Below are 21,668 nucleotides of genomic sequence, written 5' to 3'. Positions count from 1 at the left end.
TCTTTGTTCTTCTTCTTCTTCTTCTTTTTTTAAGTCCATTTTTTCTTTGTAAGGATGCTATAAATAAAAACCTTAAAAAGGAGATTAAAATTAACCAGGTCCTGTTGGCCCAGCATTTAGCTAAATAAATAAGAATAGAAATTTATTCCTTGCTCATAAGCTGGCTGCAGATTTGCCAAGTGATTGATTTGATGTTGATTTTCTGCATTGACCTCTCATTTCCTATGAGAGGAAAATGAAATCAGCCAAGGTGAATGAGTCCTATTTTAGGTCTTACTTTTAATTCGGGAGGTTTGGAAGCCTCCATTTTCCAGCAGATCTAGATATCCAAGGGATCCTCACTTACGGTATCCTGAAAAAGGGAACTTGCTCTGAAAAGACTGCAGAAGTTCTCTCTGTCCAAATCCCAGTATGTTCTGAGGATGGAATTGAAATGAACATATTGATGACAGGTGCCGCCATTTTGCCCAGTCTATCAGCCTATTTCTTTACAATGGAAATCCGTGTTGGAGAAGGTTCAAGCTATGACTCCCAGCCATGTTTCTGCCTCAGCTCTGGATAGCATCACCATGTTCTATTTCTACAAGAATCACCTTCTTCATCTTAATGTGTCATGAATTGAGGACAGAGATGAGACTGTGTATTTCAATATGTGACTTGTGGGATGATTGGAGGGAATAAAGGGAGAATTATGGCACATAAAAATAAGCTACTAAATGATGTATGACAGAAAGACTAAGACTAATTGACTAAGGACCATAATTCTTATTTTTTTCCAGGTTTATTGAGGTATAATTACCATATAACATTGTGTAAGCTTAATGTGTACAATGTGATGATTTGTTGCACACACATATTGCATTAGCCAACACCCCCCTCACATCATATAATACCGTTTCTTTTTTGTGGTGAGAACACTTAAGATCTACACTGTTAGCATCTTTCTAGTATCTAATACAATATTATTAACCCTAATTCCCATGCTGTACATTAAGTCCTTACAACATATTCATCTTGTATCTGGAAGTGTGTAGTCTTTGAACAAAATCTCTTCATTTTCCCCACACTCTCTGCCCCTGGTATCCACCACTCTACTCTCTTGTTTCTCTGAGTTCAGCTTTTTTTTTATTCTACCTGCAATATTTGTCTTTCTCTGTCTCATTCATTTCACATCATGCCATGAGAACCATAAATCTTGAGTAAGAAATTCTCTCTCCACAACCTTTCAGCAAGTTGCTTGACCTCTCTGGGCCATGATGGGGTTTGGGACTTCAATCATACTGTTTTTTAGTAAGAATAAAAGTCAATTTTGTTTTGAAGGCATTCTAAGTCTAATACTTTGAAACTATGCTATTGTATTGGAATCTCTAGTTATAGATTAACTTTTTTCAATGTTTATTATCCAGGACCCCAAGTTACGTGAACTTTTGGATGTGGGGAACATCGGGCGCCTGGAGCATCGTATGATAACCGTGGTGTATGGGCCTGACTTGGTTAACATCTCCCATTTGAATCTCGTGGCTTTCCAAGAAGAAGTAGCCAAGGTATGGTGGATAGAAACTTCTGGCCTTTGTCATCTCACTCTGAAACTTTGTGATATTGTATTGATCTCTGCAAGAGATTGAGTTGTTTTCATATTTAACATGTGTTAAAATTACATCTAAAAATAATCCAGCTGCCAAGTAGAAGTGTAATTCAAACCTTCCAAATGATGGCCCCTACTAAGAGTTATGGGGATTTTTCATTAGGCATCAGGCATTTGATATAATTTCTTTGCAGAAGAAAATATAGGTGACACCACTTTTTACTTCACTTAAACACCTTGTCCCTACACTGTCTCTCTTAACCTCATCCCAAACATTTCTGACTCCATCTCCTCTTCAACCATCTCCTTGAGAGCAGATATTCTTAGCACCTTATTAATTTCCTTTAACCTACATACCCCCTAGCCTACCACCATGCACATGGTAGCTGCTCAAAGAATATGAGAAGAAATGAAACAATTTTGAAACAAAAATTTCAAATAATGACAATAAAGAACACTTATTCAGTTATGAACTAGAATAATAAATTAGATGGAGCATCTCCATTAAGCACTTGCTAATTAACTGTCATAGCAGGCCTTTCAGATACATGTAGAAATAACTAGAATAGAGCAAGATCTATCAAACCAGAAGCCATCAACTCCACTTTGAGACTTTCTCTGAAATAGTCCAATTGCCATGAAAATCAGAGCACTGAAATGAACATATCAAAAGAAGGGGTCTCTTTTTTCACGTTTACAGTTCACAGGATAGAAATGATGATCCTTACCCTTCATACCTTCCCTTCAAGAGTTAAGAATATGAATCAAAGAATACTTTTAAGTCATATGTCATATCTGTGCCCTTATAGAACTTCTCCTGTCAAGGATCACAGCTATAGGGCCAAGCCAATCATCATTATGATCTATAAATTTTTAACCCTCAGTGGTCTGACAGTTCTCTGAGCTACACTAGAAATAATGACCTGACCTCTAATTTTTTAGTGATTATGGCAGAGACTTATTTCCAACGTTTACATGATATCAGTCTTACTTCTTACAAAGGAATGAATGAAATGCCAACCAGTTTTAACAGTGTGAGGTCTTTAGAAACTACTTTCCAAGCCTGTGTTACAGACTTACTCTATTTTCCCTTTTTGAGAACCAAGTCATCCATTTGCTTCTAGAGGATATCTCAGATGTTTCGAGAGACTTCAGTTTTATGAAACATTCAGTGTGGCAGCGTTATACTTACCTAGCAAGAGTTCTCATTCCTGAATATTATTGGTAATCTGTGAGTTTACATACTTCATTTCTCAGTATATGGATGGATGGATGGATGGATGAACATGGATAAATAAATAGTAATGATTTGTAAAATATCTTTTATAAAATATCTTTCCCCAAATGTAGCCATATCCAGTTTTAAAAATCACCAATTCAGGAGATTCTTTAACTCTCAAAAACATTCAGTAAATGACAGTGACTTGAATTCAGGGAGGCTTTTTCTAAGAGTGAATATAGATTTTATATTATAAGCCAATCTACATATCTTATACTGCATTAAACTTTGTGCAATTATGTTTAAAACATATTCAATTTCCTCCTCTCCGTCTACTCCTACCCACTAATTTTCTTTAAGGATATTGATGCCTGAGCCATGTAATATTCCCTGTCAGGACTGCATCTGTAGACATCGTCCCAGGAGCAACTTGATGTTTCTGGTATAATTAATGAAGCTACAGAATATGTTTTGCCTTTCCTGCCTTCCCAGTAGGGTATTTTTTTCCCCAACTGAAACTGCTCAGCCAGAAGGTTAAGATTTGCAAACACCATTTTACTCTGAAAACTTACTTTTCTTCCTTTTAATTGTCAGTATTGTCTTATAACATCACACCTTTTATTTAATCTCTGGGGCCAATGTACATGATGCTTTGTGTAGTGCCAACACCAAAGGAGACAGCCTCTCTCATTATGTAGAATGCCTGACAGAAACCTGAGCTGCTTTGAAACTCGAATGTCTCCAGAAGAAATTATTTACAAAGGGATTCTGGCTCATTTATTCATTCAACACATATTTGTTAGTTGCCTTCTCTATGCCAACCACAGTTCCAGTGTTAGGGATTCAGCATTCTAGAATGCTGAGAGCCAGCATCCTGGGAGAAATAAACAGATAAATCACCACTATGAAGGAAATATATTGTAGGTCAGATGGAGATCTGTGTGGAAGAATAAAGCAGGAGGAGAGGGCACAAGGCGTGGGAGAAGGGGGTTATTTCTTTATGGGGTATACAGAGAAGGTGAAAAATCTGAAGGAAGTTGTTCCATTATAGCAATATCATAGATTTCTGAGAAATCCGTTGGATCAATTTAAAAAATCAATCAGAACTAGAACTTGAATTTTCCTAAATATATTATGCCAGATTTGCATGCTTCCTTTCTTACATAAATCACTTAAATTTGAACTTTTTATTTATTCTTTAAGACAAGTGACTTTTTAAAAGTTTGATAGAGGAGAACACTGTCTTTCAATTTTTCTTTCTGTAGTTGGACTAAAAATATGGTATCTCTTGCAATTATACAATAATCATACTTTTTATTATGGAACTTGGCTTTCCAACCACTCTATACCTAAAGAATTTTCTTTCTTTGCTTCCTAAAGGGGCACTCCCTTTAATGTGCCAAGAAAACAGCTGATTTCACCTTTGCCTTCTGAGTCACATACTTCTCCAGGCATCCTCTGCTCCCCTAGGGACCCATGGACACATGCACTATCCCCCGGAACTCCTGAACTTCAGTCCATCTCCATGGGATGCCCTAATTTCTCCTGGGAACTCTGGGGAGGAGGTGAATAACACCATCCTTCCTTTCACTTTTCTACCGTTAACTTCCAATAATTCTCTACTCATGGCTACATGACTTGTGGCAAAGATATCAACAATGGAAACTAGCCAAGGCAGCAGAAGTTGATTCCCTGTGTTGTGATATGGGCTTCTGAAGGACTTTTGCTCTTATTGTGAGGAAGATGGAAGCCACTGAGGGTTTTAAGCACTGACTTAACCCTTTAGTCAATAATGGACTGCCTGGGGAGAGGCAATATTATGGAAGCTGGGAGACCAGTGAAACTACCAAAATATTTGAAGTGAGTTGTTAGTAACTTGGACCAAGGTGGGGCTGCATAGGAAATGAGAAGGAGTCTCTGTATGTGTATGTGTGTGTGTATTATATGGAGAGAGAGAGAGAGAGGGAGGGAGGAAGAATCAAGAGCAGAGGTTTTTTTTTTTTTTTTTTAAAGATTTTATTTATTTATTTGACAGACAGAGATCACAGGCAGAGAGGCAGACAGAGAGAGAGCAGGAAGCAGGCTCCCTGCTGAGCAGAGACCCCGATGCGGGGTTCGATCCCAGGACCCTGAGATCATGACCTGAGCTGAAGGCAGAGGCTTTAACCCACTGAGCCACCCAGGCGCCCCAAGAGCAGAGGTTTATGAATCATATGTTGCATGCAAGAAAAAAAGAAGAATCAAGGATGAAGTTAGAGTTTTGGCCCAAGAGACAGGCAGGATGGAAATATCACTTACATCATAGGGGAAATTTTAAGTAGAGCACATTTGTGGGTATACAGTTAAGGGTTCAGTTTTGATTATGTTCAGATTGAGATCATTATTAGACACCCAACTGGATATGTTGAGTTGGATATACGAGCCTGGAGATGAGTGCCAAATATAATACATTAATTTGGAAGTCATCAGGTCATAGATAATATTTAATGAGGCTGGATGAGATCAGCCAGGAAGTGACTGCAGATAGAGAAGATGTCCAAGACCTGAGTCATTGATACGCCAACATAAAGAGATTGAGATAAGAAAGAATCAGAAAAGGAGGCCAGTGAGGAGGAGGTATTGAGGAAGTGTGTGTCATTGGAAGGCGGGTGAAGGGAACATTTTAGGGAGAATAAAGTGATCAACAGTAGGGTCAAATGCTGCTCAAGATGAAGAACAAGAATGGACCCTTGTACTGAGTGACATAGAGGTCGCTAGTGACTTTGATCAGAGTAGCTTCAGTGGAGTGGTGGCATCAAAGCCTATTGGAATGGGCTCTGGGGAATGTTGACAAGGGAGAAAAAAAGAAGCCAAAAAAAAAAAAAATGCTTTTTTTTGGGGAAGTTTTGATAAGAAAGTGAAATGGGAAGCAATGTCCAGAAATGGTTTTTAAGAAGTGAGAAGCAACAGTATACATGTATGCTAATAGGAATGGTCCCATAGAGGGAAACAATGTGTTACTGCAGGAAAGAAGACTTGCTAGAGCAAGTCTTTGAGTAGGAGAAGCAGTAGGATCTAGTGCAGAGCTCAGTAAACTACAGTCTGGGGGCCACTTCTGGTCTACCACCTGTTTTTATACTTTTATGGGAACACATTGTGTCTATGGCTGCTTTCTCTAGACAGAGATGAATAGTTATTCACTGTCAGGTCCTTTATTTAAAAAGTGTGTTGACCTAGTCCTAGTTCAGAGATAGAAGGGCTAATCTCAGACAAAAGCAAGAACAGTCCATCAACAAGAGAAGAAAGAGTGGAACATATTGATAGAGATGCTAATAATGGGTACATGTGGTACATGCGGTGGAGAAAGCTGAAGACATTTTCTGTTCGCCTTTACTTTCTCCATGACAAAGGACACAGAAGTCAGCAGCTGAGCGTAAAGGTGATGCGAACCTTCAAGCCTTTCTCTGCACTACTTGGTGCATTTCTTTGAAGATCTGGCTATAAGATTAACAGGGACTGTGAAAGACAGATCATTCACATCAACCTCCAAAATAATGTTTTGAGCATATCAGCCAATTTATGAGATCAATGCAAATTCTTCCATTGGTCAAGAAGCTTGAAGAAAAAAACAATTGTCTTCTACCTGCCCAACACTAGAGCGTCTTTTGAATATTCTGCTTTTCTTTGAGGTGTGGCGCTACTCAGAAAGAGACTCCTTATAGTGCACACCACCTGCTGTAGTCACGCAGTCTGAACAGCATTGCAGTCACGCCATAAAGCAGATTGCTCTGAGACGGGGCTGAGGTTCACGGGGTTGCCATGTGTTGGGGTTCACTTTTAGATCTCAGGGGTTCAGTGTGCAACTATTGGGAGATCAGTCTTCACTGAGAGAATCTCAGCAAGGAAGGAAATCTGTCTCGAGTTAGCAAAGAGGATTCCCAGGAGGCAAACGCAGCATATCTTCCCTCTAGATTCTTCTTTTCCATGGCTGGGTCCCTGGAAGCTCATGCCCTCCCTCAAACTCCCCAACTCCTATCTCCAATCTTTGTTCAAGGCCGTATCTTAGCGGCATACCCCATCACCCTAAGAAAAAGGATTGGTGATCTCAGGCTCTAATATTCAGTCCTAAGGAGTTTGATACTCTGATCGGCCCCGTAGGTGGGCGTATTTTTGAACCACTGCCTACTTTGGCAGATTTCAACCCAGGTGTTGCTTCAGCATGTTAAGGTGCACTGAGCTGAAACAGCAAAGATCCAGTGGGTTAAGAATGAGATGCGCGTTGTCAGAGTTGTGCAGGGGAGATTTTGCCTTCATTTCTCGGCACAAGGTTTGCCAGATGCCATTGCTTTCCATCCTTAATTCTTTAAACACTAAATTCTCTGAAGCATTTCTAAATAGGAAAGCATGAAATTTAACAGGAATTTGGTGAGATTTTTTTTTTAATTTTTTATTGAAAAGCACCAATTTTGACTATACAATTTGTTAGATATTTGAGAAGACAACCCACCCATGTAAATAAAACCCAGATCAAGAAATAGGACATCACCAATACTCCAGAGTCTACCCTACCCTACTAACACACCCCTAATTTTTCTTTTATTAGAGAGAGAGAGAATGTGTGTGTGTGTGTGTGTGTGTGTGTGTGTGTGTGTGTATGAATGGGAGAGGGGAGAAAGAGAGGGAGAAGAAGACACCCTGCTGAGCAGGGAGCCCTACATGGGACTGGATCCCAGGACCCTGAGATCATGACCTGAGCCAAAGGCAGACATTTCATGGATTGGGCCACCCAGGCGCCCCTAACACCCACCTATTTTGACCTCCACTTCTATAGATTCGTTTTACCTGTTTTTATAATTTCTGTAAATAGAATCAGGAAACATGTTTTCTTTCTGGCCCAACAACATTATTAGTAGTAGTATTCAACATTATATTTAGGAAACCCTTCTTTATTTTTACATGTGGTTACAGTTTATTTCATTCTCTTTGCTAAAGAGTATACCATAATTTATATATCTCTTTTATGGTTGATGAACAATCAGGCAATTTCCACTTCAAGACTATTATAGATAGTGTTGCTGTAAACATATGCCTTTCTGTGAGATAAGTGTTGCTGATCATAGATCTTCATATGTTCAACTTTGATAGATAATGGCGCTTTACCAAACTGTTTGAGCCAATTGGTATTTTAAACAGTAAATTCACACTTGCAAAAATAATGTTTAATAATGGATGTCTGTATGTTAATTTATTACATTTTGACATCATAAAATAATGAGCTTTCCAAAGATATGCTCTATAAAATGAACATCAGCCTTGAATGACTCTCATTTTAGATTTTTTCAGGGAACCTCTGCCGTGTCTGTAGCTATGAATGTCATAGAAAACATAGTTCATTTTGAGGGTATGGCCTGGGATTCCTTGGAATTTTTCCATGCTTGCTTGCTCACCATTCAAATACTTGAAGGCTCTCTGAATTTCCCAACTAGCTCTCACCTCTCTTTCCTTATCCCTTTTCCCCCTGCTTATGTTGCTCAAATTCTTGACAGGTCTCACTTATAGGCACCTTCTACCTACTTTCTTAGAAGTCTCCCTTTGCTCTTCAACTATATGGGACCATCTGTATAAAAATCATCTTAAAAAAATAAATAAATTGAAATTCTAAAAAAGAAAGAAAGAAGGAAAAAAACACTCAAACCTGATCATGCTTGAAATCTTCTTCATTGCTTATTACCTAAAAAATGAAGTTTTCTGTGTATTTCACTCATTCATTTAGTGAACAAAGATTCACTGAAGGCTTCGTATGTGGTAGTGACCACCTCAGGGGACACTGGGGATTGGTTAGTGACCATACAAACATAGCCCTTGCTCTCAGGTGCTGACAACGCACCGCTTGGACCCCTCATACCAGTCTGCTCCCATAGCTCCTAACTACCTGTGATTCTTTCTGCCTTTACCATTTTAATTTTGGTACCTTCAGAATTGTATATTGTATGGTATATCACTTTTCCATTTTGTCCACCAGGAGAACTTCCAAGCCTCCTTAGGGACTCAGCTTAAATACAACTCATCCATCTCTCCCTCCCTCCCATGATTTCCATGCATGAATAATGGAGTTTCCTTTTCCGCTCTTTGGAGAACCCCATGCATATTTTCTGTGTCATTTATCACACTGTAATTTTGTATCTGACACCCTACCTTTAATTTCGGAGCTTCTTAAAGTCAGAAACAATAGCTTCATCATTTCTGTGTTCCCAGGATCTAGCTTAGTGTATATAGTACTTGCTCAGTACATGAGTATTTGAGGAAAAAAAGAAAAGAAAGAGGAAGAGAGAAACGGGAGAAGATTTGGAGCCCTTGAAAACAACTTTGATGATAGATCATAAAAACTTTCAAGCCGGGGCACCTGGGTGGCTCAGTGGGTTAAGCTGCTGCCTTCAGCTCTGGTCATGATCTCAGGGTCCTGGGATCGAGTCCCGCATCGGGCTCTCTCCTCAGCGGGGAGCCTGCTTCCCTCTCTCTCTCTCTGCCTGCCTCTCCGTCTACTTGTGATTTCTCTCTGTCAAATAAATAAATAAAATCTTAAGGAAAAAAAAAAAAAAAAACTTTCAAGCCATGGGGACTTGGAATCATGTATTCCGATCTCTTTTTTTCGAAGTGAAGAAATTGAAACCCCTTGGAGAGGGCTCCAAGCCCTCTCTTCCCAGAACAGATCTCTCTCTAGGGTTTGCCAAGGTTTTCAGTAGCAGAAAGGGAAGGCAGTAACTACAATGGCTCCCATCCTGTTCATCTTTCCCAAACTCAACCTTGTTCCTGCTCATGGATTCATGGTCCCTATCACCCTCCCCTACCCACCAGTTACTGAGATGGCTTTGAACAGTCAAATAGTTGAGGCCTTTCAGGTGAAGAGAATGAGAGAAGGTGCTGGGGGGAGGGCTTTTTTTTTTTTTTTTTTTTTAAGAAAAAAAGAAATCATGTCTACAAAATAAAATTGGAAAAGAGAAGAGAAAGAGAAACCAGGGAACGGAACTGCCGCAGCCACCACTAGCTTGCTGTTCCTGATCTAGAACTTGAATCATCAAAAACTGGGAATTCTCTTAGACATTCCTCCAAATTAACAGTTTTTAAAACTTAAAAACTGTTTTTAAAACTTACCCCAAGCGACACGAGGTATATATATATATATATATATATATATATATATATATATTTGTGTGTGTGTGTACATATACATTGAGATAAGAATTTTCAGACACTAATGTATTTTGTACAAAAAATGTAATTTATCCCTTTAACTAGGACCAAAACATGGTGAGCCATGGGTATAGGTCTGATTTTCTTAAAACAAAAATGATTAAGAAGAATAAAAGGTACCTTATATTGTTTTTAGCAGTGTATTTTGGAGCAAAATGGAAAATTATGCAGGACCTCCTCGGGGGCAGAATATATATGCCAAAAAGATTGCCATTTACAAATGGATTATTGTGTTTTATGTATCTTCATTCACTTCTATTCCTGTCCTCCTCATATCCGCAAAACGTGCCTAGGTCATCCTAAGATACTCCCCCTCCTGACCCTAAATAAGGGCCAGGCTCTCACTGAGTCAGTACACTGTACTGTTGGTCTTGGAATTTTGTGGCCGTGGATGTCCTTTGTTGGCAGCTGAGATCCGTTCCAGATTCTGCATTTGTATTTTGGATGAGTGTGGAGCAGATGAAAGAGGCGCATCTTAAACTTTCAAATTGAGAAAATGTCACCCATATGGAATGTCCGTACGAAAGTTTAAAAGTTCAAAAGTCAAGAGAGAGGCATTCATAATACAAAGAGGAGGGAAAAGACAACTTGGACATTAATCTCCTCCTTACACCCAGATAAGAACCAGCAGCCGCTCTTCTGGTGACTGTGAAGGAAAGCGCCCCACCCTCAGTCTTCTGGGTGTCTTTTCTGCATTCCTTAAGCAAGAGTCAGGCAGTGTTTAAGGGATCCACATAGAGGAATGAATGCCAAACTGAAGGGAAAATATATACCCTTCGGCACAGAAATGCATGTGCTATCAGACTATGGGCTGCCTTCAGTGCTAACCCACTTCTCCCCAGAAAGGAAAGCCAGAAAACTGCTTAAGAGCAGTGCCCCCCCTTTTCTTCCAAACACCCCAAAACACAGAAATGAGCTGCTGCCCCCTCGTTCCTACACCTCCCTGCCTTCTGAGGCTTGCAGCTGAGTAAGCCCTAATTGTCTGTCTTTGTGGATGGTCTTGAAGCAGGCAGGCAGATTAAAACAAACAAACAGGGACACTTGACTCTGCCAGTTAAGAGTCTTCCTTCAGCTCAGGTCGTGATCCCAGGGTCCTGGGATTGAGTCCCGCATTGGGCTCCCTGCTCAGAGGGGAGTCTGCTTCTCCCTCTGCCTGCCCTCCCCCTGCTTAGGCACATGCATTCTCTCTCTCTCTCTGAAATAAATTTTTTAAAAAATTAAAACAAAAATTCTAATATTTTTGGAAGGAAGAAGAGCTTTAAAAACATTGGGCTTCCTTGTTTAATTACTGGGGAGAAATACCTGGGATCCTCTGAGAGTGGCAGGTTGATCTGTGTCCTCTACTGCCTTAATATCAGTTGTCATTTTTATGCTCCTAGTACATCCAAGGCTCCCAATGAACAAGCTGCCCCTGAGAATGAAAAAAAAATTAAAATAATTAATAATTAAAAATTAAATACTTTGTCAATTAATTTGCTATTAATTATATTAATATTATATGGTATTAATCTATTAATTGTAATATATTTTAACAGGATTGACCTGGCTGCTCTGTTGAAAAGCCATAGTAGGGATGCGGAAGCAGAAACAGGGAGAGGAGAGTGCTTGGGGTGGAGATAGTGAGAAATGGCTGGGTTCTGGATATACTTTGAGTGTAAAGCCAAAAAAAATGCATAAAACCATACTGATGGATTGGACACACGGCGCAAGAGAAAGAGGGAGCTAAGGGTGATGTCGGTTTTGCTGGTATTGCATTTATTGAGATGGAGAACCAAGTAAGGAGGGAAAATCAGAAATTTGGTTTTGGACATAAGGTTTAAAATAGTGTAAGTCCAAAGCAGTAGAATAACCACAGATGTGACTTGCTATCTTCCTTGAGATACTATGAAAATGAATGATGGTAAAAGTACATAAATATGTAATGACAAAGAGAAGGAGATAGGGCACAACGAATGACATATTTCAATAAGTTTGCAGAAGAAAATGAGGAGAGGACATGATGGAACAGCGTGTAGGTTCCATAGAGTACCGCAGCCAACAAGGTCACTGAGCCGATCGGAATCAGTGGAGAGAGGCCCCAGACTTGACGACTACCAGCCCAGCAGATTAGGGAGCAGAACATGGACGTGGAAAGAATGGCGAGGAATTAAAGTATATTTGCAATTTTGTAATCATGTCAATTTTTATCAGTTTCAGACCTTTAGAATCCATTTATATGCACATAATTGATGAAGTTTAGAATATAGGTGAGGTTCAGTGGGGTGGAGTCCAGAGCCGATGACCAAGAAAGAATTCTTGAGACAGCGTTGGTGCAAAATGGTGGTTTATTAAAGCATGGACAGGACCTATGGGCAGGAAGAGCTGCTGCCCCAGGGTTGTGAGGGGTGGAAGGTTCTGTACCATGGGGGTGGGGGAAGTAAGGAAAAGGGAGATTTCAATAGAACTTTCATATGCTAAAGAGGACCTACAAGATACTGGAGGCCTTGAGGCCTGGCCCCTGCAAGGTTTTTCCTCCTAGCAAGGTATTAACATTAAGTTAATTGGGAGAGTCCTAAAAAATGTCACATATGTCCCACCCAGGAGTCGGGGTGGGGGAAGGTTGCAGGATGTCAGCTTTTGCTTTTGCCTCAGCAAGCCTTCTGTTCCCTCATCCTAATTGAAGTCAATTGTGGATCCTGGACAAGGAGAAAACATTTCAACTTCGATCATTTTGAAAGTAAACCTAAGCTAACAGGAGTTGGAGGTAAAAGGATTGGCAGGTAAATGTCCTCTCACAGAGAAGTTAAGTAATACCATCTTTAATTAGTGGATTAAGAAATGGCTTAAATTTTGTTGCTTGAGGTTGTCTGGGTGTCTGGGAAGAAAGACCAGTTCTGTCAGGGGAAAGGAGAAAGGGCAGTTGGGAGATGGGATAGGAGATCAGAGCTGGATATTGATAGTTAAGTTTTAAAATTGGCCAATCAAGAGAAAGCAATACAAACAGATTATTTAGAAATAGGGAATTAACCCCCAGGAATTTAAGAATAGAAATGCTGAGAATAGTTGTCCAGAAGTAGAAAAAGGAAAAAGTATCACAAGCAATCCTTGCTTTTTCTTTATAGCCCCTCTGGACTTTTTTTTTTTTTAATCTATGTATGTGTTTCTTTGGTAAATAATAAATTTTTAGATAGTTACCATTTACTAAGTGTGTGTTGTGGCTGTCACTGATCTAAACATTTAATACGAACTCTCTCCCTTAATTCTCACAAGAGCCTGTTAAGTAAATCCTATGATTTCCTCCTTTTTATAAGGCAAATGAATCTTGGACAGGTTAAAAAACTTGCCCAAGACTATTCTAGAAGACAGTGGTTTCATTGATACTGAGTAACAAAAAAAAGAAATCAAACCTAAGCTTAGATAAATTAAGGATTTTTTACTTGTTTGCATCTTGTTTGCTTCTGCTTCCCCACCCTCCCCCAATACCCCCATGCAGTAGGAAACCTAAAGAGTTTTTGGCATCATTCAGTGACTCAAGGATAGCAAGGAGGAGACCCTGTAGTTGCCATGGCCATTTCCTCATAGATCAAGAGGTCCCTGCAGCTCCAGCCATCACAGGTGTGGTCCCAGCAGCAAAAAGAACGAAGCCTCTATATCAGGTGCCTGATATAGAGAAGTCCCTCTCAGATGTCTGCTACCATCTAGTTCTTCTTTTGTCACATTTCCACCCTAGCCGCTAGAGATGTTGGAAAATGCAGATTTTCCAATTATTGTATATTGCTGTCCTGAATAATGTCAGGTTTCAGTGAGGAGAGAAGGAGAAAATGGGTATTAGGTGGTACTGAGCAGTGGCCCCCACACTGAGCAGTGGGTCCCACAGCTACAGAGTAGCACAGTGGGGTCTGAAATCCAATAAAGTTTATTTTTAAATAAACAAGCAAAAGTGTCAATAATATGGGGGTAAGAACCATTACATAAACTAATGATAGTATTTTAATTTTAAATTAGAAGAGAAACACAAGTTATATTCAAGGTTCACCCTTCCACAGGCAGTGAGAAAATCATCAAGAAGGAAGCAAATGGAGCCAAAGGGAAAGAGTAATTTTCCCAGTGGAGGAAAGGCTAACAGGATAGAGTCTTTACCAAGGACCAAATACCCCGGCATCTAAATGGAAAGAATCCAGCTTGTAAAACAATCTAAAATAAAGATGGGGGATATAATTACAGCATTTAAAACAAATTGACTTCCAAATGAGAAAATTATATTGTGGCAGAATTCCATAGGTTAAGTTATAACTTAATGAGGAAGTACCTGTGTGTAGTTTACTAATCACATTTCAGGGAATGCAGTTTTAATTTTGTCAGATTTCATTTAATGGATGAACAGCATCACTTTACTCCCAAGAAATTATGATTGCTCCTTTCATTTCACCTGATACACATCTTTCCAAAGAAATTAGCTGAATTTTTTTTCTTTAAATTTTTGTTCACTTAATCCGCTCAAGCAGAATTACTTTTTCAACAATAAACAATGCTATCGATTATAATTACAGCCCCTGCTTACATACACTTACTGTCTATAGTATGCAGCAATCCAGCAGATTCAAACCGAAGTACTCATTAGCACTGACGCTGCTAGGCTTAGAAGACATAATAGCAAGTGTTTTCACAAAAGTGACAAGAGGCTTTTGGAAAGAACCATTTCAAGAATATGGCGGGTTGACGTGAAACCCATGGAAAGGAAGCTTCAGGGGTTTCATATAAGGGCACTTGATCAACATTTTCTCAGCTGTACAAATGAGCGATGACTCAATCAACTAGCTGGAAGGGGAGGAGAGTGTCCCTCAGCGGGGGCTCCAAACACATCTGAGATTCACAATGGTAGAGCTGAAAACCTCTCATCTTGAGAACTTAGCCAGAGCAAACATCTTCCTATTTTCTTCCACACTGCGCTGCAGATGCTGCTCTTTTCAGAGGCTTTATTTTTTTCCCTTTGAAGAACTCTGTTAATATTCATTTTAACTTGATTTCACCATGCTACATTTTTCCCACGGAGCCAGGGGAAGGTCAAGAGGAGTTGGAAGGAGACTCGGGCTATCCTACACCTGTTACCTTGCCAAATGTGGATCCTTGAACTTCCATGTCTTGCAAATTGTACTTTCAAGCATGTGAACTCTTCCTTATGTCATCAGGGGACCATGTACTACAGCAATGCTTCACTTACAGGAAAAAGATCATGGGGCAACAGTCTTTCAGAAGATAGCCTGAAGTATAAAGCAAAGCATAAAGCATGTCTGTGAAGCCCACGTAGATGCCCTAAGCCCTAACCCTAAAGCTTCTGTACTTTCCTAATTGGAAAGCTTCCTCAACCCAATGTTGTGCACAGTACTCTGTGTTCTTACAGCCTGTTCCAGCAGAGTTCCAACTGCAATAAGAAATGCATAAAGTGATTATCCAAAACCCTGTAGCCAAGAAGGGTGATCCAACACTTATAACAATGAGGAAGACATAAAACTCAAGTTCATAAGACATTCATTGGAAAGCATGGATATAATTCTGTTTCATTGACACATTCATTCATTCGTGAAGTCAACTTAAGTCAAAAGTGTGGATTTATTGCCCATTGTATAAAAAGAATGGGATGCAGAACTAAGAGATCCCACCAAGATATGACCCACACACTTCCTTTTTCTTCCATCTGCTAAAAGAGCAGGTACTCCTGTGAATGAATACATGTAGTGTTTTTATTTCCTTCCATCCCTCCACTCACTGCTTCTCCAGTTCCAATGATTTGGTCTCCTGGATACTGCAAGGTTCTTACCTGACTAGACTGTCTTGGAGGTAGACCAATCAGAGACCTTTGCCAGGATTTTTCATACTGGAAGTAAGGTCATCAAACTAACTCTGGTGGTGGGAGGGGCCATGTGTAACAACTTTTGGGGTACAGTTGATGACCATGGGAATGAAGCTGGTCAGTAGAAAAAAGAATTCCTCCATACAGGAGAGAGCAATGGAAAAGCAATAAAGCCAATTCCCTTGGCATTTAGGCTCCAGGTTCCTGATGTCTTCTATTATATCTTTTTTTATTTTCCCCCTGCAGTTTGCTTAATTTTTCCTTCAATTACAGGAAATCTCCAGGGTCCCCGAGAAATTCTCCTATTTCTCAGGCTAATTTGAGTTGTGCTTTTGTCAACTGTAGCGGAAAAGGCATTTGAATCACATGAGCTTTTGGAAATAATTGTTCACCTTTACTTGATATTACATCATTTGTGTGATATAATTTTCTAGTGTCCTGGTAGTGATAATACTGGGTCTTAATATGCTTTCTGATTTTGGTTTTGTGACAGCCTTTTTTCTCTGAGTAGAAGATGAACATTTTGACTATAAAATATAAGACCCTCACTGCTACCCAAAGCAGACACTGTACCAGAAATTTTACCGAAATTCTAAATGCTCTGTGTAATATCCTAAATGTGGTGACTTCTCCGACAGTCCTTTCAGCTTTTAATGAAAGTCGTTATAACTCATAGACCATTTTTCACCCTGAAAAGACTCTTTACTGTACCATTAAGACAAATGCTAAATGAGATGAATTCTGATGCATGCCAGTAGGTGAGAGAAATATGCTCAGCCAGGCAATGCAATTCTGAATGAGAAGCACAGTGTTCCTTCTTACTCAAATCCCAAACCGTTACCTGCTTATGAGCAGAGATGATGGGAATGACACTGTTATCACTGAAAGCAGTCGGGGTCTGCCAAAAAACAAAAAATAAACAGAGAGCTATTTGAGTTCGTTAGGACCTTTATATGTCCCACAAATATTAATGTGTCTTGTATAAATTATTATTTATTCCAGAAATCTTTTGAAAAATAATACAATAGATTGAGAAATTGAGACTTCCAGATCAGGCACAGTGGAAATACCAGCTTTGAGATTATTATCATTTGTCACTCCATTTACTTTATTAGGGTAACCATGGAACTCATGATTTCTATAGATATTCAGTATTCCTTTCAGAATATTTTTCTTTCCCAAAGATCTCACTGCATGAAGTCATGTTTTAGGGGGCAGAGGCCACAGTCTGCCTTTTCTCTGTGACTCCAGATGCTTGATATCAGGTCACAGCCACGATCTGGCTGGATGCCTGGCATGCCATGATGTCCTGGGCGCCATTTACAACATGCAGTCACGTGTGGCTTCTCTTGGTAGGAACTATACTGACCACTGTCCCGTGCTTGAGCTCAAACCTTGAACAATAACTCTCCCCTTTTCAAAGACAATAAGCACAAATACCCTAAAGGTGAAGTGTATTAAGAATGTTAATGAGAAATTTGCAGAAAGAAAAAGTGTAACAGCCCCATCGTATATAAAATGATGCTCAACTAAGCTGGTTAAGTCAGGGATGCCTACTAAGACCTCTGCAAGATCCTACAGTGCATCCATCCATCAGATTTGTCAACATTTTCTAAAAGTCTGATAATGGCAAGTGTTTTTGAGAATATGGTAAAATGCAAGCTCTCCCACACTGCCACTGGGATCTTAGTGTCCTTCCCACTTTGGTGAGCAAGTATTAGCATTTGATAAAGATACACGGATTCTAAGAATTCATGATATTCACCTTAGAAAATCTCAAGGCATCAGGAAATAGGTTTATGCAAGCTAGGCTTTCTGAAGGAAGAAACCATAAATGTTCATCTCTAAAATAATGCATTAATAAATTATACATTCCTATAGTGGAATAGCATAATAGTTTAAATTAATTAACTAGACCCACACATAGAAGCAAGGATACATTGAAAGGCATAATATTGGTTGCAAATAGTTATTGGCCAAAGATGCATACAGTATGATATTATTTATGTACTATTTTAAATATACAGGCATCTATCCAAACCAGGGACCCAGCAAACTGTTTTCTGTAAACAGCCAGATAGTAAATATTTTGCCCTTTTGGCTCTCTTGCAAAAAGAGAGCTCTCAATAATGGCTCTCAACTCTGCCAGTATAGCCTGAAACCAGCCACAGACAATATGTAAATGAACAAACATTGCTGTATCTCAATAAAACTTTATTTATAAAAACAGATGATAAGCTGGATTCAACCCTCAGGCCTTAGTTTGCTGAACCATGATCTATACCACATGAAAATAGATTTGGTGTTGATATCTACCTTGCAAGACAGAACCTGCTCCTGGAGAAAGGGAGAACAATGGGACCAAGGAGAAGCATTCTACACACTTCATAGAATTAATCTGCACTGCAGCATCCTAAGGATATGTTTTTTAAAACGTCCTAAAGTAAATATGGCATGTTGTGAACGTTTATTACATTTTGATCTGTTTTATTTACACTATTCTCTGTACTTCTTTGCGTAAGAGAAATGTGTAATATTGAAAGAAAAGAAAGATAAAGACATTAAAATATTAAAGGTAACATAAATCAGAACAACGGGAAGGAGGAATGTCTGCAAGAATTCTATTTCTTCCAGAAGACTGTCTTTGTATATCCCTTGCAATGACAAGTTAAGCCAAGAAATTAAGAGGTGTGAATGCCAATGGCGGAAATTTCTCTCTGTTCTCAAAACTAGTCCTCATGGCTGAACTGCTGCATGACTGGCATTTGGATCTAGAGCAAGGGTTGAGCATGTTGTGACTGAGCTCTCTTTACTTTAGTTAAAGCAAGTGCAAGTAGAAACTGTGACCTTCCTCTATCAAAGTTCAAAGACTTTAGCCCTGCATTTTGTGACTGACCTCACTTCTTCTCCATTTTATCTCCTCTAATGCCATCCTTGTAGCATGTTGTTAAGGTGTTTACTTCATAAACTCTATAGTTTGATTAGTACAACTGTAAGGTATATAAATTCCAGCAGCAAATGTCCTGGGTTCAAATCTCAGGTGTACCTATAATGAACTGCGTGACCTTATGCCAGTTAGTGAATGCCTCTGTGCCTCAGCTTTCTCATTTACACAAATGGGGTGGTAATAATAGAATTTGTCTCAGAGAGTAGTTGTGAGGATTCAATGAGTTAATTATTTGCCAAATGCCCACAAAAGTGAATAGCCCCTGGTAAGTGTTGAGTCCATGTTTTATACAGAATACAGTTAAGTGGAATTACTTATCTTTTTTATCTTGTTGAACTGTATCAGCCACCCTAAAACTTTCTAGAACAAAGTGACAGAGTGCACAGTATCTGAGAGCACAGGGTTTGGAGCCCAAGAAACTAATGATTTAATCCAAAGTTGTGACTTTTATCTGCTCTGAGAATATAAATAAATCTTAGAAGTGCTTTGAAACTTGGAATCCTCCTCAGTAAAATGAGGCTAATAACTGTACCTGCCTCCTTGAGAATTGTAAGAGCTAACAAAGTGATCAGATGCAAAGGACTTGGGTCAGTTCAGAGTAAACACTCAGACAATACCTCTGAGAGTAATTGACAATTATGAAACAATTGTTGGCAGTATTAAGCAAACACATGAATCCTTTGCCAAGAATGAAGAAACTGAAATGGATTTAGAAATAAAGTAAGTTTGCAACCTGGTAGGAAAACTTGCTATCTATAATGGCGTCAGTCCGGGCATCTCAGTAAGAGCGCCCTCACCCATGCGGTGAGGGAATTGCAGACAGTTCTGCAGAGATAAAGGCACAAACATGCCCACTTCAACTCCAGATGAAATTTCATGGAAGTTGACCTTCAGCTCTGTTGCTTTGTTGTTGTTGTTGTTGTTGTTGTTTCTACTTTCAGCTCTGTTTCTCTCATTCAGATCTCTGTTGTGCGCTTTGAGAAAAGAGTGATTATTAGCAGAAAATGTCACTTAAGAAACTTCAGGGTTGAAATAGTAGAAGCGGAGCCACGCTTCGTGGCAATCTTCAGAATCTTGTCTATCAATATAGAAAAACCAGCCCTCCGGATCGAAATAAGAAGCTATCCTTCCAGTGCCAAACTCACCAAGGTCCAGCATTGGATATATGAGAACCCTGCCAGAGTGGGCTCCATCTGTCCTGCAGCAAAAAATCCCATAATCTCAGGGTGAGCTAAGGCTGCTTTAAGCAGCTCAGGCCACAAGTTTTAGCCATTTTGTTCTTAATGCAGCTATGAGAGCCTTTTGGTTATTCTCAAATAACCAAAACAATCTCTTTATTTGGTTGGGGAGCAAGCAGACAAAGATTAGAATAATGTTTCCTAAACTGAGTCCTAACTAGTCCTAGTCCCAAACTGAGTCCTTACTACTCAAAATGCTGTTACCTACCCAGCAGAATGTGCAAACAAATGTTAATATGCATAAAAAATACAAAGGTTTCTTGAAAAATATGTGGATTCTGAGTCCCAAGATCTGGTGTGGAGCTTAAAGTCCTTCATGTCTACTCAATTTTCCATCATTGCTACAAGTCTACTGTAAGCCTTGCTGCTCCTAGTATGGTTCAGCTGACTTCGCTTGGGATGCACATTCTCTGTGCATGCTTCCAAATCAGCATCTGCATTTTAGCAAGACCCTCTACCTCTCCTGCCCCCAGCAGTTTATGTGTACATGAAAATTTCAGAAACACTGTTCTTGAACGTATGGGAATCCATTCCCCCAAGCCTTTGGTTGCACAATGTAGCTATCTCTGGTACCCAATACTCCTCAGATATGTTATCTTGCTATAGCTAACTCCAGAGCACTCTGTCCATGTTCCTTCCAGTCCTTTTCCACTTTCACTCACAATGTTTTCACTTCCAACAGCCAGGACCCTTGTCTCTTTGTTGGCTGCTCCCTCTGAATCTGAAATCCCCTTTGCCTACTGTCAAGGAAACCAAGAAGTGCCTGGGGATTTCCACCCTCTCCAGCAGCCCTTAACCAAGACTAACAGGCATGGGCATTGCGACACTCCAGCTCCCTTGTTCTTCATCAAAAACTCAACTGTGAATTTTGGTCTATATCAGGATGGAGAAAGCCAAAGTTACTATCTACCTTCTTCCTTCTTCCTTCAACCCTTCTACACTTTTCCCTTTCCAGTCCTGATCAATCCCCTATAAAGTTGCCAGAAAACTGTCATAATAAACCCATTCCTCATAAATCCCTGTCTCAGGGTCTGCTTTCGAGGAAACCAAAGTAAGACGCATGCTGTTTTAGCTCAGTGGATATAGACTGAGACCAGCACCCAACCAAGAGTTGGGTGATTTCTAAAGTTGCCTTGGTCACTGCATTAGTCCCTGAATCCTTGGCATAATCCCTGGGTTACATCTTTAGAACATCTCGAAAGGCTGCAGAAAGCCAGTGAATTCTAGGAATTCCACACTTGGAAATTTAGATGCTCACATTCTGAGAATGTGATGAAAGTAAGTTACACTTGACTTGTTGAATGAGCTAACTGGCTGTGTGGTAAATGTGGTGATGATGCTGTCCTTCAGCTGGCTTTATATAAGGATCCATAAAAAGAGCTAAGGATCTAGCAGACCTGCAATGACCAAATGTTATAGCCACAGCCACCAGCTACCTGTGGCTAACTGAGTAATTAGAAGGTTGCCAGTGCAAACTAAGATGGGCTGTAAATGTAAACTCCATACCTCACTTCAAAGAGTAAGCACATAAAAGAATATAAAATATCTCAATTTTATGTTGATTACATGTTAGTCATGCATATGAAATATTAGCTAAAATAAAATATATATTAAAATTA

At 39.6% G+C, this 21,668-nt stretch overlaps 1 protein-coding gene across 3 annotated transcripts in view; it reads left to right on the top strand.

Moving 5' to 3' along the window:
• PLCB1 (phospholipase C beta 1) overlaps positions 1-21,668 on the top strand; it is a 679,879-nt gene that overhangs the window by 434,865 nt on the left and 223,346 nt on the right. For all 3 annotated transcript variants that reach the window (XM_059406554.1, XM_059406556.1, XM_059406555.1), the window contains exon 4: positions 1,407-1,544. In XM_059406554.1, the coding sequence (XP_059262537.1) occupies positions 1,407-1,544 (138 nt within the window). The remainder of the gene's footprint in view (positions 1-1,406; positions 1,545-21,668) is intronic.

Source organism: Mustela nigripes, chromosome 7, assembly GCF_022355385.1.
Source record: "Mustela nigripes isolate SB6536 chromosome 7, MUSNIG.SB6536, whole genome shotgun sequence".
NCBI classification, from domain to species: Eukaryota; Metazoa; Chordata; class Mammalia; order Carnivora; family Mustelidae; genus Mustela; species Mustela nigripes.
The sequence above is the reverse complement of the archived record's forward strand: the minus strand, read 5'-3'. Positions and strand labels throughout refer to the sequence as shown.